The 26066-nt window shown below is 30.2% G+C and overlaps 1 protein-coding gene across 1 annotated transcript in view; it reads left to right on the top strand.

The window, feature by feature from the left end:
* Positions 1–26066, top strand: part of LOC113519004 (cubilin) — a 256728-nt gene that overhangs the window by 37701 nt on the left and 192961 nt on the right. Inside the window, exon 2 of the mRNA XM_052898681.1 lies at positions 11515–11587. Within this exon, the coding sequence (XP_052754641.1) occupies positions 11515–11587 (73 nt within the window). The remainder of the gene's footprint in view (positions 1–11514; positions 11588–26066) is intronic.

Genomic DNA, 26066 nt, shown 5'->3' with positions numbered 1-26066 from the left:
TGCTCATCCCTCGATCATTAAGTTTCCTTAGTCGCCTCTTATGACACCCACAGGAACGGAAGGGGTGGCCCATTTTATGTCGGTACCGCACGGCATTTAATAATATAATCCCATAAATTACTCACACTAGGGTTTGATAGATTACTGTGACTAATACTGAACAAGAAAAAGGTTAACGTCAAAAAATGTTTCGAGCTTAAAGTTCGTGATGCGTATAAATCCCCTATAGCACAGCGTCGCCTCGTGTTAATACCCATTTACTTTCACTTCGTTTATAACGATGTTTGGTCATCTACCCTAGCCGTGATAAACCGACTCGTATACAAACTTGCTCATATTCTTGCCTCTTGTTTATTTTAAACTGCCAAGTATATCGTTGACGTAAATATTCTCTGTGCATCTTCGCAAAGGAGGGAATTATCTCAATTGCGTTTATGCTCGCAAACTTTCAAAGAAATATGGTAATACACTTTACATTCGAGAAGAGGGGCGAATGGAGGATGTAAATGAGATTATAATGATGTAGATGTTGATAATACTGATTATGTTCTAGTGATTTTAAGGATGTATATTATTTTTGTATAATGTATTGTTAAATAAGAATTTTCACAATAATTCATAATCGTTCATGAAAATAATCTTTCTATAATTGTGTATAATTACAATATTTCATATGTACAGTATACAGTATGTACAGTAATGTATCTTAAGATGACATAAAAATGAATATATATGTATGATAACATATTTATATTTCTATAAAGTTTTTTACCAATTCAGAAATGAAAGATGTACGTAATACCTACTCTAGTTTCTAGAGAATTCCACAAAACACGAATAATTTCGTTTGAAGTATAAAAGATGCTTTTTTCTAACAAGAACATCGGAAAATTTAAAAATAACTCTCGAAATCTGCGGTGTCATTCTAAATTAGGTAAACATTGGAAGATGCACTGAGATAAAATGCCAGAAATATGCTATTTATTGATTAGGAGTAATTTATTTAACGAAATTTTGTGTAGTTTAGTTTGAAAATTCTATTTCTAATGTTTCCATACAAAAAAATTAATTACGTTTTTTTTTGTTTTTGTTTTGCTGCATTGTTTATTATATTTAATGGTGTAGATTTTAAAGATTGCAGTGCTCTTGTAAGATTAATACATTGTCTGTTAATTTATTTGTAGTAACTAGCTATTAGACCCTTAAAGCTTCTTTCTTAACTGTTTGGTTCAGATAAAATATATATTGTAATATATTGAAATTAATATGAAGTACTAAAGTCTCTAACTTTCTGTTCTGTAAAAAATTAAAGCTTTATAACTTAGGTTAATAAAAATTTATGAACCTTTAAACACGTATTCTCAAAGTAACTGGCAAACTGACTCACGATTAAAACTTATAGGGTACTTTCTTTTGACCTAGAATGAAATTTGGCATAAAGAAAGGTCTTTTACGGGAAAGTCTTAATACAAGTAATTTTTTTTTATTTTACGAGGTTAGATATGAATTTATCTGGGTTTCAATTCTATATGAGTTTGTTTAGATTTAACTATAATTTTAATTGTTGATACTTCTATAATTTTTAAGGGATAAGAGTTAAGGTGATCAGGTAAAATAAATAGTCATGTACCTAGGGCTATCTCTGTGCACAAAATGGGTACCATACCGTTGGTAATCATAAGCTGACTAATGTTCCAAAATTCCCGCTCTTGACAATCATAATTAGATCCTTCTATGTAATATTATATTGTCTTTAATTGTCATTGTCCATGCAAATACTTTTACCTTCAGTTCCCGTTGGAATTGCAAGGAATTCTTCTTTAATGTTTCCTTTTTTTCCATTCGTGTACAACGAAGGTGACCTGCAAATTTCTAACATTAGAAATCGCCACCCTAATGTAAAGTAGTAGTATAATAGACACCTACATTATAAATCTTGTTAGTAATAATCTGATAGTCCATCAGTTAGATTGTTAGCAATATACGCTATCGGGTCGACCTCAACGTGGTCTCCCCTGGAAACCGGGCTGAATTCCTCTCGATGGGCTAACTGACCTGGTTTTTCATTTTCACCCATCATCTCACTGGTGTCCCGCCAGCGTATACCGTTAGCTCAGGCGGGGTGACCAATTCATTGTCATTCATAAAAAAAAAACATGGTAGCCATCCTGAAACTGTTGCGCTGGCTGTCGATATATTAAGGATGACATTATTTTGCGTTGGCAAGTCGAGGTCTCGGAATTAGGTCCTCGTTCAGACTATTTTAGGAAATGGACTATTCTGATTTCACATTTGATCTTTGTTGTGCTTCTTCAAGATGTTTCTCTATGTCATTATATTGCCAATTCAATATACGGACATAGATATGAGTCGAGTATTGTCTGCAATAAAAATAGCAAGCACGCGGGTTGCGACGCCTGTGATAGTCATGTACGGGGCGGGGCGTACGCATACAGATGTGGGGTAGATGCGCGTGCGCCGCTCCACGGCCGTCGCGCGACGCAGTGTCAAGGTCACGTCGCGAGTACATAAAGTGCGTATACATATCATGTTATATATATATGCATATATATATTAAATATTATAATTAATAATACCATTTTTGAGATACTCGTGCAGCTGCGTTCATATGTTTTTATTTTGTATTTACATTTATGTATGCCGTCTTTATTTGTAACTGTATTATTATTGTTCGCTGGTGTGCATTGGGTGTAGGGATAATTATATTGTATTTTAATTTAATTTTAATTTGGATCAATGAATTGACGAATTAATCTTTTTATGAAAGTTCCTAATTTCTATATAAAATATAACATATAAACTGTCACAACAGAAGTTTAAAGATATTTCTCTAATATATTGTGTGATATATAAGCGTGGTAAATAAATGCCTTAAAATCGAAAAAAAAAAAACAGTTTAGGCAACGAATCTGTCAGAACAAGCAGTCTGTTATAAGAAGCATTTTATTTACAAATTCTAGTTGCTTAAAGTGTGTAATGGTAGATAGATCATGGTTATTCCTGATGAATTCATCATGATGGGCTAACTGACCTGTTTTCATTCTTATCTATCATCCTTCACTGGTGCTCCCCCAAGCGTATCCCATTAGCGCAGGCGGAGTTATCGTTACCATACCATTTTCACCCATAAAAAAAAAAATATAAATATATGATAATGATAATGGGCCTCGTAGGTTGACTACAATCAATATGCCTAGGTTTATGTTGGCATGATGATACTCAGACCTCTTAGACCGCATGTAGGCGCAGTGAAACATGTCAACGTAAAGTTGACTTAATCGAGATTTATGGATACTGACCGTCTACCATTAGCTGCTCTTCAGTGGAACAATATTTGTTACTGGTAGGTAATAGGTACTTATTTAACAGCATTTCGAAGTCAGATAAATTTTAGTTGCATTTTGATTAAATATTAACTTTATAGCGCTGTAACTCTATATAATAATGTGTTCTTGTACTCTTACATAAATTCATGTAAGCTTTATTAATTATATACTTATATTATATATATGTATGTATGTATATATAATAAATAATATTATTGTGAATATCCAAGCAGAAGGTTATTTTGATTACTTTATAATAAAATAGTCTACTTTCGTATATTTTTTGTTTATTTAATCAGGTGAGCGTTTTCATTTATTACTTTGATAAAAATATTCAAGTATTTTTTATCAAAGTAATTACTATAATTCATTCATTAAAACTATCTCACGTTTTATTTTTTTCTTTATTTAATCATTGGTACATGTATGTTTACATGGCGGACTTAATACTAAAAGCATTTTCTCTCAGTCAACCATAGGGCAGTGTCAGAATACTCGAATGCGGTACTAGTAATTATTGATAAACATAAATATATATAAATAACAAATATACTTACACACATAAACAAGATATACTATATTATACACGAAGATTAGAATAGAAGATAGTATTTACTTAAGATTGTATAAAAATAACAATAAAATAAATTTCGCAACAACAATTAAGGCAATGATATAATAAGAACTTAAAAATACAATAGCTTTTCTAAACATATTTTTTTATTAATTTCGTAATTTTTATTAGTGTTTTAATTACGTTTTGGTGAAGATTTATTATTGTTATAATCTATCTGTACTATTGAGTATTGTAGATCTCATGAATAACATTGTTCATAATATATTATCATCATATGGCCATTTGCTGTGAACACCATATTGCGCCCCTTTATTGCCTAAGTTAGTTCCCTCACAACTGACATGATTTGTGCGAGTTTGGCATGAAAATTTGTTTATAGCTGTCAGCTGAGATCCAAACTTTCTTTTCTCATTATATATACGAATTATTTATAAGCAAAGTATTATCTAAAATATAAAAAAAAAAATCTCACGATAACTATTAATTGACAGGTGTATAGATTTTTAATATCCGCTTTAACGATTATCTAATACATACATACACATTTGTCACGTCTGTCTAAGTAACAAAATTATTTATAAATAATGTGTTATTCGATAATATGCAATTATTGCTATAGACTTTTAAAATCTTTCAATATTATGAATATTAATGTGTATCTGTTTTGTTTGTTATGTTTTGGCGCTCTAACTCAAATCCAAATTAATCCAAATCCAAAAAACCAATCGGCGCAAATTTGGGGCGGGTATGGACACGGGTTACTTTTTTTTATTTCAGTCAATATATTCTAGTCACATGGACAAAGTCACAGGTAAAACTTGTAATTTATAAAGCACTCATTTAGTGCATTTTCCAAATAGATTCCTACAACGACGGACGGACATATAACTAATTCGTATTAAATTGATTGCTACTCTATATTTCGATATTTACAAATGAAGACTTGCTGCTTACTCACATACGGGTTCCTAGTTCAGATTTGTTGAATTCAGCAAATAGCCTCAATATGTCCACAATAGTAACACACATAGATAGTGCCTTTCCTCAGTTGTTTAGATAAACAAGAGGTCCAACGTTGATGTCAGCCCATTCTGAGGGATCTTGTTATTTGGAACTTGTTTTGATTCACTGACGTTTGTTATTTTTATAAAAAAAAAAACATTCGCTAGTATATCACGCACAATAAATAAAAATATATAGGAAGATCTTTTTGATGGGATACAAAATGACAAACTACTGATCTATGTATATCTGATATAACAAATTCGTATCAAATGCATTGTAAATTTTCGCATAAATTTTACACGACGTATCAAAAGTTTACAAACATTATAAACTGTTTTAACAATAAGTATAATATTAATTTCTTTTTATTGATATGTTAATATAATAATCAACATCATTGACCTGTTTCAAGAAAAGACAACGACAACAATATTGATAAAACAAAGTTATGGGGCCAACGCAATAAACAGTTAAATCTAAAGTTGGAAAAAGTTTGATGAACTACAATAGGAAAAGTACATAATTGGTTATACTGAAACTACGATACTTTATGTGAACTTATAATGAATAAGAATGAACGACAACTTTCTTACCGTATCACGTGTCAACTAATATTCAAATAACTTTGTAACAAGTTGACGTGTTCATTTCCTGAGACAATTTTATCATTTTAATACATCTTGAAAATATATTCAGGCAAATCGTGTTAGAAACTTCACGGAGTTATTGCTTGCTGCTCTCAGTAGCTTATACCCGTACAAAGCTTTTGATGCAATTTTAACGTGGTCCTCTCTTGGAAAATTATATAGTTTCTAGCTTGTACGTTAATATTTTATAATGTTAATTGATTTCCTTTAGGAAATGTTGTTTGTATTTTATTGAATTTAAAAATAGTTTTATTCAACTTATAATAGCAAATAAGCTAATGATCTCGCAGTGAAAACAGTCGCCTATAAAAGTGAATAGCGCTATGGATATCAGAGAATGTACCATTATGCTCATAGTATCTTTCGTGTATTGTATTCCTGTAGATTATGAGGTTATGCCTCTATAGAGGCATAACCTCATAATGTAAAATTTCAGTATATATACACTGAAATTTTACATATTTTCATTCTAAGCTTGACCAATTAGACGATATAGATGATAAAAAAATTATAGTAATATTGAAACCGTAACTACAATATCTGTATTGCAGGTTATTGTTTTATACTCTGAAAGTTACTTATTTAAATGATTTCAAATAAGCTTATGTAAAGAGGTTGAATATTTTCAAAATACTAGACTAGCAAACTAAATTACAAATATTTGTGTTTAGCTGATGACTCAAATAGAAATCCAATTTAATGTCTTTGTTATTGATTAGCAAACTAATACAACACTTCCAATTTGGATCAGTCAATTCGTACATTACTATCAATTCATTAATTAAGTCTGGGGTACTTCGTCTTAATTAGTCAACGATTGACGTGTGTTCCCTACAGTCTTGTAACTATTATTCATCATTCTGTGTCTTAATATATAGTGCTCATATAATGTGCTTATCGAAACGATATTCCAGGTGGATTGATTGATATATCGTATCAAGATTTAACTGATCAAATATATTTGAATTTAATTAAGAGCAATATTGTTTTAGACAACTAATAACAATTTAATTCTTTGTATGTATATATATATATATATATGTGAATGCTTGAAACAATATCGGAAAGAAGTACACATACATATAAGCACTACTTTTATGTATTTTAAATTTGAATATATCGTGTATTCTATTAAAATGATGTTGTTTATGCCTACAGGCGACGGTTGCCACTTTTCATTAGAAGAGCCGTCAGCTTGCTTGCTGTTTCAAATATAAAATTCATGCACAATACATTAAGTAGGAGTAGATACAACTTTTATAAGAGCGTTTCTACAATACGTTTCTTTAACGTATTGTTTTATATGTGTTCATATGGCACCCATTTTTATTTTTTTATAATAAGTAATTTGTTTCTTCTAACAAAAGTTAGTAGTTTAGTTTTATAATAGCCTTACTTTTTTTTAATTATGCAAAACGGATAAACCTTGAGATCTTCCAGAAGTACTTGGAAAAAAATTTTTACTTATTTTATGCATTTTGTTTTCATTTATTTTTTCATCTTTTTTCACTGTGCATTTATGTCTATTGTTGTAAGTGTGCTGTAAGTCGTGCAAATAAATTATCTATCTATCTATCTATCTACTTTAATAAATACTTACTTCAAAAACATATTATTTAACACTTTTCTATTTCTAAATTATAGACAATCTGTAGAAAGTACGAATCGATTTGGATGAAAATATAGCAATAAAATTCAATTTTTAATTGATTGGTCAAACAAATAGAGGGGCAGTGAAAAATGATAACCAACCCCTGATTTTATGATGGCGTATCGAATCTAACATCTCATTAAATAACTTTGAATAATACACTATAAACCGTAAATCAAACTGTCATTTAGTTGAGATACCTACGAATTGTGGATGCGTCTATGACATATTGTCTTGATACCGTGTCACACGGCATCCATTATAACTTGACCTCTCAACTTCCCGCATTTGTATTGTTTGCTCTGCAGATATAATTTAGTTGAAGGAGAAAGGTCCTGTATAATCGGGCGGCTTGTTTGCAAACAAACATTAGGAACGGAGCCGAAATACGAGTATAATGATATTTAATTATTTGTTTCTGGAAAATGAAATTAACATTTTCCTAATCTTTTACAATGAACTTTATCATTTATTGTAAATAATTATGATGTTAATTATGTATTTTTACTAAGAAACTTGAACACGGCCTGAAGAGCTTTTGTAGCAAATATTTATATAACACAAGAGTTCCATAGTTAGTATATAGTCTTAGTATTAAATTATATGATAGTACACTCATTAGTTTCACATTAATTCTAAGTACACAATATATTTGCAAAGAAACCAAAATAACCGACATAGTCCGAAGGATAAGCAAATTGAAGTGGCAATGGGCTGGTCACGGGAAAGAAGATTCTTGAGTGGCGACCGCGTACGGGCAAACGCAGTGTAGGACGACCCCTCTACTAAACGGAGTGACGACCTGAAATTCGTTGCAGGGAGTCAGTGGATGCAGGTGGCTCAGAACCGTTCTTTATGGCAGTTTATGGGGGAGGCTTATGAACAGTTGTGGACGGATAATGGCTGAAATGATGATGATGGACACAGTATGAAATCGATATTATCAATCACAAAGATACTTACATTTTTTCGTAAAAATTTTAAGTTCTACTGCTAGAATTTCTTTAATTTGGATCTAAATAACTCTGTGTTCGGTGGTGTTTGTTATTGTAAAATTAATTGTGTTGTAATTTAAAATAACAAGAGTGTCACTTCCACCCAATCTATTCTTACGCTGTGACTCATAATTATACGTAAGGATGTGTGTAGCGGAGTTAAAAAGGGCTGATTTCTATTTCATACACTATAGTACTAAATTAAGGCGTGGTCAAATATTTCAACATAACTTGATCAATGATTTTAATAAAGTAAAAGTTTCACTATATCATAATTAAAGTAGATTTGTATAATCATTTTTCCACACTTATACATGTTTCTGTGTATAAGTGTGGAAAAATGAGTTTCATTTGCTGAATAGATATTTCCCTCCGCATGTTTCTAACTCTATTAGGTACATGTCAAATGCGTTTGAAAAAGCATAAACTTTGGCGCGTTTAGTTGGAAATAAAACCAAAATTTAACTCGCAGCTGCGCTGAATTTAAAGTGCGCTTTTGCTGCACATCCCAGAAGTTTGTTTAGAACTAACACGTTCTAGTAAAAACTGCCAAGATAAAATATTTCCGGTTTCATATGGTTTATGTGTACTCGGGAAAGTGTTTGCCCATAAAATATTTGCTGAAACTTTAGTATGAGACGTAAAAATAGTAGGCTCTGAAAGTAGGGGAAATAAGAGCAAGATATACAGCAAAACTTTTTATGTCCGGCTTAAACTTAACTTTATTTAGTATGATTCGAATTAAAAAAAAAACTTTGATCAAAAGTCCTTTGTGTGGACACCTCTGTCCCACTAAATATATGAACATTACAGTGTATTACACATTTTACTGACGTACTGAATCTTTAAATCACTTAGGCACGAAATATGGATGTTTAAATATTTAAGTTGCGATTTCGCATGGTTATTTAAAATACGGTCCATGTTATTTGCTGATAATATAGCTTTCCATACGTGAAAGAATTTTTAAAATCGATTAGGTATTATTTTGAGTTTATCAATAACAAACAACTTTTTTTTTAATATTAGTTTAGATTTTGAAGATATGAGAGAATCAATCTATAGATAGATAATTTATTTGCATTACTTACAGCACACAAATTACAACATATATAGATAGATATACATAAAAAGCGAAATAACATAAATTATTAAAAAAAAATACATAAAGCCGAGTACATATAGTACTTTTATATTATTTTTACTTAATAATAATTGCCATAAACTATTTTTAATCTATAGTACAAAGGAGAAAGGTAACACCAGGTCGTCGAGCCATCAATAACCCAACAACACCTGACCCAAAATTATTGAGAACAAGATTAATGCGGTATTTAAGTGCCCCAATCATGGTTCAATGAATGGATGAAAAAATTGAATCATTTTAAACATTAATTAATTACGATTCTTAAAGTTTGGTATCATTATTAATTTTACTGAACTAAGATGAGGAATTGATTAATAAAAAGAGCGATTTCTAAATTTAATTGTTATGGATGCAATAATATAGAATCACTATTTCTACCATTAACGGTCCATTGCTTAACATAAGCCTTTCCCTAACAAAAGGAGAGATTTGCCAGTAGTTGCCATGCTTGGTATGCAGGTTGGCAACCGCAGTTAGGTTAGGTTGCTGCTCTCCATCCTCTACTATTAAGTTCCCCTTAGTTAAGTTCGTCTGTTACGACATATACCGGAAAGGAAGGGGTGGCCTTATTCTATACCAGGACTATATGATCACCATCAATAAAATTGAATAATACCTCTTATTTAATTATTTTGGTATCTTGTTAATTAGTATTAATATTTCAATTAAGTTCTAGTTCTACTAAAGTATTTTTTTGGAATTTTTATGATTTATATAATTCGATGGTTAAGTCGTCGTAGAGCTCATTAAAATAGTGATTAAGCTATATTGGTATAGGTTTCAAAGTCTCTTCATTTGTAATAATCCGTTGAGCTGTTCAGATTACTCGTAATGTCAAATATCCGGACATACATATTATGTAGCTAATCCTTCTTAATCCATTAATATGCAGGTAATCCTTGTCGTACATATTACAAGAATTGCTAATTGTAATATATGGAAATATCTACACTGTCTTGACTGTACATACACGAGGGTACATATGTCCGAAATGTCAGTAGCGGTCAGAATTGTAGGTGCGATGGCCGAAGACGGACGTTGCGTCGCGGAGTGTGTGTGCATATGTGTGCATAACCAAGCCTATGACTAGGTAAACCGTACTAAGTTTGTCTTATAGACTGTTTACCTATTCACAGTTATATATAATATATGTATACATTGTATTTTTTGTTTAATAATGTTTCTTTATCATATCGGCTGTTATCTCTCCTCCCTTTACTGGGGGAGATTTTGCCAGTAGCTGCCATGTTTAGCAGCCAGGTTGGTAACTGCAGTTAGGCTTTAGTAATCTTTTAAGAAGGACACTGCTGCCTATTCTTTCACTATTAAGTTCCTTTATTTGCCTCTTAGGACACCCACGGGAAAGATAGAGGAAAATTTAAGATTAAATTAATGATGTTTATAAAACACTAACCTGTAACTATTGTAAGATAAGGGCAAAAACTGCCAGCACCAAAATAATGTACTTTAATTTGTTGTCTTAGAAATAAATTAGCATATTATTTCCTTAAGTCTAACATTTAGAAACACTAAAAGCAGTAATTCAGTGTTATCTGATTCTCTTTAGTTACAAAAAGAATTAACTATCTACGCTCAGAAATTAGTTTTCATGAGATTACAGTCATACTGTTTCTGTAAATTTAATTGGTGCGTTGACAATTTATATTAAAAAAAAATATGTATTTATATATTGCGATTCAGTAAAAATTTTTATGTTGCATTATCCCCAAGTATCTGCATAAAGTTGAATTTTACCTATTTTAACAGACGCATTCTACTTCGAGCTCGTTGCATTTTACTTTGCGTAAAAGCTTAAAATATGAGAGGTAACACAAAGAGGTAACAAAAAGGAGTATAGACTTGAAAAAATATTGCTTTGAGTAATGGACACAAAAGGTTTTTTATAGAGATTTTAAGTGACGGTACCATTTTTTTTTTAAATGGGATATTAGACAAAAGTTCGTTTTTACCCAAGATAATTTAAGACTTTGCTTAAGTAAATAAATAATAATTAATTATCTGTAGTTCAAACAGAATTATTAAAATCAATCCATTATTGTCGAAAATAATTATCATGTTTCACAAAAATATAGACAAAATCGAAAGGAATTAAGTACCTATTAATATTTTTTCTTTTTATTTCAGTTGTCAGCCACGTTGCTCGTGCTCCTACATCTATCGATGAATGTCGTCGACGAAGGATATGCTGTCAATCCCAGTGAGTAATATTTATATTTGACAGACACTTTGTACTTATGCGTCAAATTATAATACGTGGCATTGGCAGAGTATTAGGCAAAAGAAGGGCATAAAAATTGTTTTAATTCAGTTTAAATTAGAACTGAAAATATTTATTAAAAAGTTACTCAACTGAGAAGATTTATGATATTAATCTAAAATTAAAATTATTATTTCACACTGAATTTGGAATATTAAAATACTTTTTTAAAAGTTAGGAATTTATAATTACACACGAGCGAAATCCATAATATAATTTATAATGGTATTAGTACTAAAATATTTGTTTGTCTTGATGACAGTGGATAATGAGTAAATTAAAAGCGACTACAATGTACATAATACATTTCTTCAACGCCCCCATTTTGTACGATTCCGACTACGTTCACCTTTCAGCCTTATAATTGCCTGGTACTACAAAAATACCTTTATTCGGTTGATGGTTTCGTGAGATTAGAGGGTGATTATTAATACGTAGCTGAGTTTTGTCGAATAAGTGCCTTTTTGTGTTCACTACGCGACGCATGAATAATATTATTATATTTGATTCATTTTCGTTTTTCCTTTGACTTGTTTTATTGTCCGAAAAGAATGTAATATGAGGAAGAACTTGGCACTCGCACTGGGAACTGGAACGAATTGCATTTTAAATTATTTAAATATTATAATATGCCCACGTATTTTATATTTCTGGTATCTTTAAATTTTGTTTCTATGAGATAGCTAGAAATAAGCTGGAAATTATTTTTAAATATTTAATTTGCTTTTTATAATTAAAATAAGTACATCAGAACTATATCATAATTATAAAAATTCGTAGCAATTTTTGGTCATGGTAAAACATGTTTTCTAATATATATATTCTTTATTTCACTTGAACAATAGATACAGCGATATACAATAGATAATATTTTTTACATACGATATTATTAAATAAGTGGAATTCCTAAAAGAAAAACTATCGACGACGTTTATAAACGGACGAATTATACAAAATCGTTTTTGTTATTACCATAATCAAAGTCATGCGGCCAATTTTTAGTTGTTTACCTATATACAAGTTCTTATCTAAACTCTATTAAAGTTGATCTACTGTCAAGAATAACTGTGGACATCTTAATTCCCTTGCCTTTTCGGGAAACAAAGAGTGTTTGTAATAAAACTGTCACAGACAAACACAGTGGACCCAAACCATTCTAAAACAGGTGCGCTGTTTATCAAAATGATACAAATCGGGTCCCTTACTATTAGACCGTGAGAAAGGTTATCGTGATCGTTAAGCGGCGCGTATTTTTATATAATATGTTCACTTAATTTTGGGTGAACAAATATATTTTTATTTTTTTCTTAATATATAATATGAGCTAGTTACTTCACGTGCATTTTTATAAAAAGATCCTTGTACAAAATTTTGTGTTTCCAGATCGAGTACTTTCGGCTGCGCGTTGATCGATTAGTTAGTGAGCCAATTTCTTAAGTTATTATATTACATAATTAAAATGTAAGGAATTATTTTGCTTCTTATTAATGTTTATTTGAAATTATGATAATGAAAACTAAGAACATATGAATCTGCATATATGCTTCATCAATCATCAATCGTCAAAACCGCAAACAAAGGAAATTGCTCTTTGCATAGATAATTTTGAGTTATATATTCCTTTGGTTAATATTCCAATTTGTATCGGAATTGCGAATACGGCCTGGGCAAAGCAACGTCACAGTTTCTCAGTTTGTACGGGTCGAGGCAGTGTTTGGTAATTCCTGCGTGTTATACTCGAGAATTGTGTAGACCCTAGCATTTGAGGTGTTGATATTCCGCAAACAAATTATCGTGACCGCAAATTTTCGTGTCTGTAATGGAACTACACGTAACCTTGTTTTTCGTATTTTCGAGGATAGTTTAGTAACCTACCGCGTTTGAGTTACTTTTTGAGGTTTGAGTTATCATTTAATTCAATGATTTACTCAACTGCAAAACTTGTTTATTAGAGTTATAGAGTTTGACAGCCCCATTGCTAGCAATATGCCCTATTAGATCGACCTCCATGTGGTACCCCCTGGAAACCATTGTGAACAATTCATGTTTAATTCGCCATGGTCTAACTAACCTGCTTCATCCTCACCTATCATTCATTACTGGTGCCCCGCTGGTGTATACCGATAGAGCAGGTGGGGTTACCATTCCATTATCATCCATTAAAAAAAATATACTTATTATGTTTGGACAGCCGGCATCCCTAACCATACCTTTGTTATACCCGTGTCGAAACGGGTCGGATGCATTTTTCAGTATTCAAAAACAAACTTTATTCGTGTTCTGTACAGAATTGTTTCAGCTTTTGAACAGGTTAATTTTCATCACAGGAAACAAATATCACAAAAATGCTGGATACTTTTACAAAGAGTATTTTCAGTCGAAAATATCAAATATATTTGAAATTACATTTTTAATATTCTAAGTTGAAGTTTAATAAATAGTTCTTGTAGTTTATAACATAAAACAATAATCAGTATTTTATGAGACTATAGACATAAAAAGTTCGGGTAGTTGTTGAACTAGTAGTTAGTTATAATGGTTATACTGTTTTTCTTGAATATTTAATCCACTCACATACATTTTATTCAGTACCTACTTTTTCTGTGTAGCTTTGACTAAAGCTAAAGCTATACTTTTAAAATATACATAATATGTCTTATTCAGTATTTCATCGAATGACTAGAGTAATAAAAAGTACAGTAATACATTTCCGATTCACTGTTTAGAGAATAAAATTCGCAATATTTTTACTTTTTCTATAATTATAAAAACACGTTAAACATTGGATTTTATAGAATGAAGTAACATCTTTAGTTTCATACATTAGTATCTAATTGTTTAGTTTACATTTTTGTAACTTATCTAAAAATGATAAATTGGACAGTACTTGTTGTTTTTTTAGTTATCTATATTAAGAATTATTTATTTCTTCATTAACGTCTAAATTGATCAAAATAAAATAAAAATTTGATAATTTTAAATTCAAATAAGAAACCAATGATAAAGTAAATAAAGTTGCAAGTAACAGTTAGTTAACGATGAATAGAAAGTTGAACAACGGGGGAAGCCATTATATAGCAGTTACAGGAGAAAAATAAAGCAATATCACATGTATGTACACGAAATGGCCGATATAGGCGCATGATGGGCGGTCGTCGCTGAATAATGCATAAGGGTTCGAATATTTCAGTCTCCAGATAACCTTGCGGCCAAACAAAGTTGGTTGGCACGGCTCTTCATTGTTTACTCTTGAGCTATTAACTCATTAATATTGATACTTTCTAAAAATATACAATCACGAAGGTAATTTCATAGATGCGTTTTGATTTTTTAAGACACTTCTGCAAGGAGATTGTTAATTCGTTTATTTCTTTTTCGTGACTATGTTACGTGATTACGTTGAAATAGAGTTCATTTCGGTATTGATATCATATTAATTATGTTAAAATAGAATAAAAAATGCCTCCTTCTGCGCAACAATCCTATTTATACACACATGATTCCGCATTCGAAATTTAAATATATAAATTTAATGTAGATGTATATAAAAGATTTCATCGTTTATCAAAATGTATATGTTACTAACTGTTATTTTACGAAATATAATATACCACGACCACTATAGCTATTGTATGAGAATCGAACTTCCAACCACAGCAAGGTTAAGCAATAGGTACTTTAAATGGCGACACCATCAACTGTTTATAATAAAAGAATTTTTGAAATAAACGTAATATTAGTTCTTTGTGCTCTTTCAGTTTATTATTTGTTTAATTATACAGAAAAAGGTTTTAGATAATAGTTATTATAATAAAAATAGATTTTTCCGAGATTCAATCATTAATTCTAGGAAGTCGCACGATTGGGTGATTTTATATATTATATTTCCAGTAACAGTTATACATTACGATATGATTACGAGATCGTCATATCATGAACATCTATAATAACGTTGCGAAAAATCTAAGGCGTCTTCGTAATATTATAATGAGAAGAGAGTTGTTTGATTTTTTGTCGTGTAGTCCCAATATAGAATGGGCCATCCCGCCCTGTCCCATGGGTGTTGTAAGAGTCTACTAAGGAAACTTAATGGTCGAGGGATGAGCAGCAGCTCTTAAAACATTTTTAAAGCCTAATTGCGGTTGCCACCCGACCTGCCAAGCATGGCAACTATTGGCAACCACCCCTCTTCTTATGGGGGCCATTAACTGTCCACTGCTGAACATAGGCCGCATCTATAGTAACGTGTTTTTATTATAAATGTTACTAAACATCTTCACAAAATTCACACAATAGAATACCAAATATTTAATAATTTCTGAAATTAAAAGTCAAATAAACCTTTCGTAGAGAATTTTTTACTACAATTTTTAATATTCTGTTAATATTTTGACATAACATTTTTCATTAATGTCGTGTCTTATTCTTTATATTTTCCGTATATATATTAGAAAAAACCCTTGAAATCCTTTTTTCTATGTAATATTCTTTCCTTTTCGTATACGAAGCTACAATACTAATGCATAATAATGCCAATGATTGGTTTTATTTCTCTCTAAATCAAAAAAGGACAAAATCAGTGAAAAAGACAACTGTCTAGACTTAGGCATCCACTTATTCAGACGCTTTGTACAACATAATCCTTACCACAGACGTACGCTTTACTTCATATATTTCTTAGTGCGACATCGTGCGAGCTCCGTAATTAATCAGGTCAGCTACAACAAAATAATGGCAACGCTACGGGCTCAATTTATTAACGCTTTTAAAGAATCTACTCAGCTATTCCATTTCTCTTTGTTGAATATTACAAAAGGGTTGAACGTTTTCCTCGTTTTAAATGTATTTTTTTATTGCAATATATATTTTTTTTATATTTTATTTTATTGCCCTCAAGAGTTTGCTGAAACTAATTGGGAATTGAAAATAATTTTCTGTGAATATTTTTTTAATCTTATGTTAAGGTGAGTTATCTTAAAGTAATTTTTTTTTCAAGTGGCAAAAATTTTGACTGTTAATTTTAATTAATTTGGTGCCTACAATAAAAAGATCTGAGTTGAAGTAACTTCAAAAAAAGTTGAGAATTCTTAATAAAAATACGCGTACATCAATTTGTTTATTCTTACTTTTATACTTACAAAGCTTCGAACAATATATTTTGACAATTTATAACCATTATATTTATTTTATGATGTCTTTATTTAGATTATAGTATAAGTAAAATAATTCTAACAATATTCATTAGCAAAATAAATCTTCATTTAAAAAATCCATCAAATTGTTTAGGCTAAAATTTGCGAGAAATACATGCATACATAAAGTATATAAATTATTCACTTGAATAACCTAATGACTGACTCTTTCTTTAAGCAGTCAGTTAAAAAAATTTGTCCTAACCAGATTATCTGAGTGATATATTAACGTGCAGTTTATAAATTTAATAATTATTTCACGATACAAAAGCATCTATAAATAAAGTACTTACTGATAAACACAGAAACGAGAGGCAGCAGATTCGAACGAGCAAAGCCGCGGTTAACAGCCAGTATTTTACATTATATTCACCGTATGCCCGATGAGATTTCGCATCGGCAACTTCCATACAAACTTTCATCCACTAGATATTTAAACCCCTTCTGGGAGTAACTTTCAAAACTCTGCCTCCGTTGTTACGAGTATATACATCGTGTTTTTGTAAATATCATAACTTTAATGTGTGCATAGATGAAAAGCTGTTAAAAGTTCAAACATTTGTGGAGTCATTGAACCCAATTAAGGACTTACGGGCTTATTACATCTCTATATTGCGCCAGTGAAGCGTGAAAACCTTAACGTAAAGTTCGCCGCATGTTGGATTATTTTAGAAGTGTTAGGTTGTAACCCTTATTATTATTTTATAATATTCTAACAACTAAATTTGTTTAATTTGTGGATTAGAAACTTATATATATTATACATACTTTATATTGTGTTATAATGGATGGATTATACGCATGGATTATGTTATCGAAGAGCAGATTATACTTAATATGAGGTTCCCAGCGTAATGTATTAATGTAATTTAGGATAAAATAAATACATTTCTGATTATTTAATACACTGTTTTGTGTCTTTTTGATGGAATCTCAATGTATTTTTTTTATATCTATGATAAATATGTTTCTAAGGTTAAGCGCATATACGATAAATAATGAGACAGATTTTAGTCAGATTTTAGCCTAAAGAAAAAATGTATGTAATGCACATATTAAGAGTGCATTTTTATTTGTTACTATTTTTATTTAAAATATTTCAAGCAATAGTTTCATATTCAAAATTACCTATTTTAGTTTTTCAATTTATCAGCCTTAATATATGACCTCTGTAAAATAACGAATGAAACTAAAAAAAATATTACTCAAATCGGTCAAGCAGTTTTTGATTTTTAGTGAGACTAATAAATGATGATTCATGTATATGCACAATATATATACTTGTATATAATATATTACAATAGTTATTGTTGTTGTAAAATCTTTATAATACATAATTTACATTTGACACATAACATATTTAATATACAATAATAGTCCTACTGAGAGCCTTAAAAATATATAAATTTGTTCCTTAAAAAAGTTTGTTTGTTTATTTGTTTGTTTGTATTAACTTAATTTTACATTGATATTTCAATCAAACAACAGGTTATAAAAAAATTTACACCAATAAAATGTTGTGATTATAGAGCAATGAGTTATCACTCTTTATTCTCAGGATGTTCTAAGAACTAAGTAAAAGAACAAACTGTGATACGTTAGTACTACAGATGCAAAAGCTAAAATTAAATCCTGTATTAAAAGGCCGAGTTGACGTGACAATAGTAGGTGGACTATATCCTCCTCTTATGCGAGAAACCCGTGGATATTAATAAGTTGTTATTATCTTTATACAAATATATGCATTTTTTATTTATTTATTTAAATAACTTTATTACCCAAAAAAATAAGGTACAAAAGGTAGACTTAATGTTAGTAGCATTCTCTACCAGTCAGCCTTTGGGATGAACAGTGAATCACGAACATAGCGTATGTACGAATGTGTATAGTTGTGTATATTTATACACAACTATACACATTTATACACACTTATTATTATTTCTTATCCAAATCCATTCATACATATCTGTCCATATATATGTAAAGTAAAAATGGCTTTATCAGTGTTAGTTTTATTATTATACTAGTTTTTACCCGTGACTTCGGCGCCTTGATTAGGTTGTGTCCACTGACCCGGATAAAAGTAGCCTATATCTGGTCCTATATTGTAAAGTACATGTTAAACAAATTTCATGGTCTTTGCTGTAAAGGCGCTAAAAAATTACAAACAAACAAACTCAATTTCACATTTATGATATTTACTCGTATTTAATAGTTTTTTCTACAATTATCGTCAGCGCGAATATGTATTTGGGGAATTTTCATAAATCTTGACTGAATCTTAATTACTCACGCTGTATATGGAAGCTCTGAGCAAAATTTCTTATTTATAGACTTGCATAGCGTTCATTAGGAAGTGTAGAACTATTTGTCGATTATCTGTCAATTATCTGTTGATTTTCAAAAACAATAGAATAATTTTTAATGTTTCTGATTGATGATTTAGAAAGTGCTTTACCCACAAACTAAAATATTAATCATGCAATCTTATAATCTGATGCAATAATTCTATTAAGCAGTTACTGAAAATTTTAATTTTTATGATTAAAATGTATTTAAAAAACTTTGAAGCAAAATATAATATAGGTAGAAACATTTAAGTGATAAACGTTTTTTGCTACGTATTCAATAGTTAACGTTTTATTTCATTATTGAAGCGCTTTTTAAATAATCAGTCAAAAATACTTATCGTCATTTCATTATTTTTTAAAATTGATAAATATTTGAGACATTGCCACTCCGAAAACTTACCGACAAGCAAAAGTTACAAACGTTCTTAATTAAACAATTTGTATACAAATTATAGTTTTATCTCTTAATTTATTTTAACTTAATTTAACTCACCAGAGGGAGACTTTGTACAAAAGTCGATTGTTTGGATACCTCTGTCCCATTCGTGTTTCAACCGTGAAACAGTTGTTTACATGGCTGTGTTTCGGTTTGAAGGGTGGGATATGGCGTGAATTTACTGGGTACAGAGGAATAACACCTGAGTCCTCAGGAATGGCAACGCATGGGGGGTACCATGGGCGAAACAGTTAACTACAGGCGAAAAAGTTAACTGTTATGTCCATGGTACTGCTCATGTCTATAGACGACGGTTACCACTTCCCATCAGGTGGGCCGTCAGCTTGATTGCCATTCTAAGTTGTATAAAAAAAAATCATTTAGTATGCATAATTTTTTGAACATTTTATTATCTTAAAGGTTGCATTTTAGTATCTTAAAGGTTAAGCGACTAATTTTTAAGCTACTAAATTAATAAATTCGTAGTCCTTTATTAATCTTGTTGATATGTGACGTTTATTTAAAAGTTGTTTATATTTTTGTAGTTGTATTTTACGCGAGCTCACTGACTGTCAGGTGTATTAAATTGTTTGGACACATTTGGCTTACAGTTTTTCATTTTCCAACTCGCCATGATAAACCCTTCCGCCAGGGTTGAGTGGTTACGATGATAAATGACTGTGATCAGTTACGCATCTCTTCGAGACCGACATGTATATTTATTTTAAACTAGTTATATTCAACGACTTTGCTAACATAAATTATGGTAAAAAAGATATTGTGTGTTAATTAGAGTATATGGTTTATCTATGTAAAATTTTTCCCCCTAAATCGAATATGTCGTTTAAATGAAACAAACAACTTTTAAATATATTTACAATCATTCTATTTAATATAATAATTCTAGCTATTATTTGTGATTTTATGTGTTTGAATTAAAGTAAATGTATCTGTGACTGTCGAATAGATTACCTGTCTGTATACAGAAATTATATTCAAATTCATTTACTCATCTAGAAGTAACAGATTTCCAAATATTTGCTCTAATTATAAATCATTTATAATATTATATTAATAGAATTTATGTATATTTATGTCACTCCAAATTATTAGCCCAAGTATTTAAGGTAGATAGATATTATAAAAGACCGATAATAAAAAAAACTTTAATTAAAAAAAGTATTATTTATGTACATTAACCGTCAAAGTGTGTTCGGCATATACATGTAGATATAGTACCATATCCCTACCCTTGAGTCTGCCCTTGATCAGCTCAATTTAAGAAACGATCTTTTCCGAATTGGTTTGGATCTGGTTGTTTGAGTTGTTTCTTCCGATTCTTTGTCTGTTTCATCAAAGAGAATTACTTAAATTCAAAGTCCTGGATCCTATCTACTTGTATGAATTGTACGTCTCAAAGAGTATCCACTTTTTTTCTATATATACAATTTAATAACTAAAATTATTTTTGAATGACTGCTGAATAAGGGAGGATAATGTTTTTCATAATTAAATAAATATTTAACTATGTAATGTGTCTAAATTAGTACACCTGTTTGACATTTCGTGTAGTCTAAACGAGTTAATAAATTTTATGAATTTTATATTATATTCTTTGTAATTTTGAACTACGGAAACGACGACACTATATATTCTCATACTTCGTGTAAAGATAACGCCCTCTGGCATCAAGAGCCTCTAGGCCATTTTAGTTATATCCTGACATAGTTTACCGAAGCAAGATGCAAATGAAGTGACGATCATATAAAATAAATATGGCGGACATAAAAACGGATTGTCAAAAATAAATTCAGCAGGCGATTTTTTGAGAAATTGTCGCATACAATTTTTTGTTCTATTCTTGGCTATGTAATTTTCATTGTTTACTACATTTCCACATAAGCCACATCAACATGCTAAATGATTAATTCTATTGCATTTCAAATTCAGTATGTAATGTAGTGAATTAGATTACATTGTAACTAGTAGCTCCAAGTGCGAGCCGACATTGTTTCGCTCGCTTGTCGCACTGGTTCAATAATGAGCACAATGCTGCAGGAATTGCTTCCATCACTGAGTTCTATTCAAAGATTTCTCGCTCACTGGAATATATACAAATATAGTGAACTAGTTTATATAGTTCACAGAATTATATGTTAGATGGTAAACGTGCGAAACGATTTTTCATTTTCCCGTTGGAATTTTGAAATCTTTACTTAGTTGTTTACATTCACATCTGTTTATTTTTTAATATAAAATGTAGAAATTAATCTTACGAACCACTCAATGATTGTGTTATGAAAATCTTAAGTCTTAATACTCAATATGTTCATTGGAATTATCTTATTCTTTAAACTAGAACACATTAGATAAGTAAAATGCTAGGCATCTGAATTAATGGATGAGACAGAGGTAGGTACTTTTGTCGACAAAATTCTAGAAAGTCTCTCTTAGGTAAAATTAAATTTAGAACTTTTGGTAGTAGTTTGGACTATAAATATTTCATTATTTTAAATCACACTACCTAGACTCTACACTAATTAAAATAGATTTTAATAGTGATTTTTAAGATGTAGTAAAATTAAAATGTCAGAAAATAATTAATTCTTAAAGTGGGCATAGACAAAATAAGTTTCAGAATGTCTGGTCGATATTTAGCCATGTCTATCGTGGCTAAAACATACCAACTACTATTAACTATGTTAGTTTTGCATTCATACTTTTTGTATATAATTGTTCATTTTTAATTTAATTAATTCTTTATTAACTATATTTAAATAAATGATACGCAAATTTATCTGTAAAGAATCATTTATATTATATTGAAATGAATTGACCTGTGACAACCATATTTACTTTCAAATAAGTGGGAAGGCCGGTTAGACAGTGAGTTTCTAGGCAAAGCTACATGGAAGCGATGTATTGCTAGCAATAGGGCTGTTAATCCCCATTAATAGCAACCTCGTTTCCTACCAATAATGGCAACTATATGTAGGTATATTAGATTTTTCTAAGACATAATAGCAAAGGATATCGAAGTAATTTCGTGAGATTCCCTAAACAATACGAGGTAGGGTCCCGAAATCTTGTACAGGTAATAAGCGAAAGTGCTTGGTACAGCTAAATTAAATATGAATGCCGGAATGTAACTACGGCGTTCTGTCGGGATATACCTAATCCCTTTCATTCCTTTTACGTTTCATGTCATTTTTATTGGGGTTTTTATGGCCGTCACAACAATGATTGTGACATGAAACTGGTTATTCGTCTTTAGGTTGTCATTTCGCGTTATATCATGGTTAAATTGGGTAACCCTTATTTTGAGAATTGTTATTAATATTATCAGCAAATTCCAATAACTATAAATTTATTCAAAATTTATAAAACCCTTGGAATAATAAACTTATAAAAAGAGCTGATGACCTTCTAATGCTGGAATAAATCTTCATAAATTGTACCTAAGAACTATCTTGATCTCGTCAGCTTTCAAACAAAAAAATAGCATTACAATAGGACCATTCGTTTAGGAGCTACGATTCCATATACAGACACACAGACATATCAAACTTATAACATCCCTCTTTTTGCATCGAGGGGTTAAAAAGGAGAGTATTCTCTCAATTGAAATGCGTTTTTTATGCATGACAATGTGTATATAAACATACATATATAAAATATACATTTTCAATAGTTGTGAAAATTCTTTCCCGTTTTGGTCTAACAGTAATTACAGATTTTTTATCACTAAAATTATTGCTATTAAACTCTAAATTAAAAAATAAAAATTTAAGGAAGCTGCTGTTTTAACACTATATATATATATGCATAATATGAATATACGTTTAAATTTATATACATATACTAATATCATGAAGAGAAAATATTTTATTGTTAGTTTGTAATGGATAAACTTAAAAATTACTCAATCGATTTTAAAAATTCTTGCACCTATAGAAAGCTACATTATCAGCAAGTAATATAGATTATATATTATATTATTCTTAAAAATCTATCTACGTGTGTGAAGTTTTACTTTTATAGATACCTCAGATAAGTAACATTTATATAATATTTTTTTCAGGTGCGTTGTTATTCTGTCCACAGATTTCACTCACACGTGAAAATCCCAAAGGACTTTTATCATCGGTGACAGAATCATCCATATATTTTTATTAATTTGTTACGTGTTGAATCTCTCGTGTACAGCGAAACTATTTTTATTATAAGTAATACTTGTTCAGAATTTTCATTTTGTTTATTTAAATATTGTAAATATTTTTTATAGTATTTCATTTAACTTTTGATGATAACCATTTTTTCTTTAATATATTTGAAGGGTTTACATCAGGTTTTCTTCTTTTATTTCTCATATAAAGAGTTATAGTTTAACGTAGACATGTAAAGTTGAGCACATTTTTATTACAAGCACTATGTGTGGTAATTAAATATGAAAATATTATTTATTTATGTATAAGTATATATTATACAATTAATTATTTTTTTCTAACTATATTGAGTTGGATGGAAGAGATCTCTTTTAGAGATAAGCCCTCCTTTGCTAACAAGCTGTTAAACTAACCGCTGTATCTATTGTTCAAATATAGTTTGTATGCGTTTGTCAGTACGTGTTATTAAATAACTTTAGGTTATCTATTATATTTACTAAATGTGTTTTAAACAAATTAGCGCTATTTTCTTTCTTGATTATGTACTGAAGAAAGTATAGTTCCGAAATGTTTAATAGTTGGTACGTTAGCTAGTGAATAAAATGACTATTGGCGAAATGGGGACAATATTTTAGAAGGTGTTCAAGGCTCTGAGTGTCGGCGTTATTACATGGTCTCAATTCATCGGTTGTTATATGAAATCTGCAAAGGTATTCCTTATGATACCTACGGTTACGCAAAAACTATGTTATATAAAATTTAGACTTCAGTACGCCTAGGATCGGATCTCACGGAGTATATAGAATGATGGGCACCACTTTTTTAGGTTACAAAATTTATTAGGGTTTTCAAACATCTGTCTCTTCACTTCCTTGCCCAGCATTCGATAGTAACCATTTAGGAAAACTACTTCTCATTATGTGATGAAGCATCTGTGTGCACTATAATGTACAGTATATATTTATATATCAACTAATATAACGGTAAGTATCATAGATAAAGTTGTTATGATTATATTTTCTGCTTGTTTAATAGAAGTAAATATTAAATACTCAAAAAGAAAAATCTTCCACAATAGCATGAAATAAAAACTAATAGTGTTTAGATACTACCTAAAGATTAAATATACCTAATATTCAGTTATTTGAATAAAGTATATATATTTAAATCTTTATAAAACCATCTCTCAGTTCTCTCTTAGTTTGTTTTCCTTGTGCCTATAATTATTAATATGTATCTTAGTATTGGGTACATATTTGACATATATGCATGGGATTATATAATTTTGTTTGATTGATAGGTATATGTATGTGTGCATGTATATATGTATGTGTATGTATATGTATGCGTGTGTATGTGTATGTATATATATGTATGTGTATATGTATGTGTATATGTATGTATATATGTATATAATTTTTATATATTTTTAATTTGCAAAAGATGCTTTTTTTAATTATAAAGCACTATTATACCTACTTGTACAACAATTAGTCCATTACCTTAAGGTTGTCTTGAAAAGATTGCTCTCAGCAATAAGACCGCCTTACTGTACTTATACAATTGTATCGTTATGTTTGTAAATTGTCTTGTTTATTTCCTATATTGTATAATGCAAATAAAGTATACTCATTCATTCATTCATTCTTTCGTTAATTGTAATAAAGACATTAATTGATTAAATTAAATGTAAATAAATTTACCACTATAAAACTATGTAAACTGTGAATAGAGAGTAAATAGAGCAAAAAGTGTATTTTCACATCCAGAATAGGATAGCACTTACTGGTCTGTCAGCCTGATGAATGGCCGAATGGTCCTAATTGAATATTAAATGCGGCCGTCCTCAGCCAGACGGCATGACAGGGGTTTAGGTGTCTTAAAATGGTCGTGAAAACTAGAGAATGGTTGAAAGCGAGATTACTCAACCACTGCGACCCTTTGTTTATAACGCAGCAGGTGGTCGTACTTTTCATAAAATTATAAAAATTTTAATATTATAATTTTTTTACGTTTCATAACAAAAATAATCGGTGCCCATCATCTTTGTTGAACTGTGCCAATTACGAACTGAATGTGACTGCGGTGTTGAAACTTATATGTAATGTTATTTTTATATAAATTTATGTATAATAAAAATATTCATTTATGGAACTTAGAATGGCAAAAAACTGACAGCTAACCTAATGGTATATCTACTGTTCCACCCATGATACCCCCATGCGTTGCCATTCCTGAGGACTCAGGTGTTATTCCTCTGTACCCTGTAAATTC

This window comes from Galleria mellonella, unplaced genomic scaffold (genome assembly GCF_026898425.1).
Source record: "Galleria mellonella isolate WM207_F2 unplaced genomic scaffold, CSIRO_AGI_GalMel_v1 utg5358, whole genome shotgun sequence".
NCBI lineage: Eukaryota > Metazoa > Arthropoda > Insecta > Lepidoptera > Pyralidae > Galleria > Galleria mellonella.
This window is presented reverse-complemented; position numbering and strand designations above follow the sequence as displayed.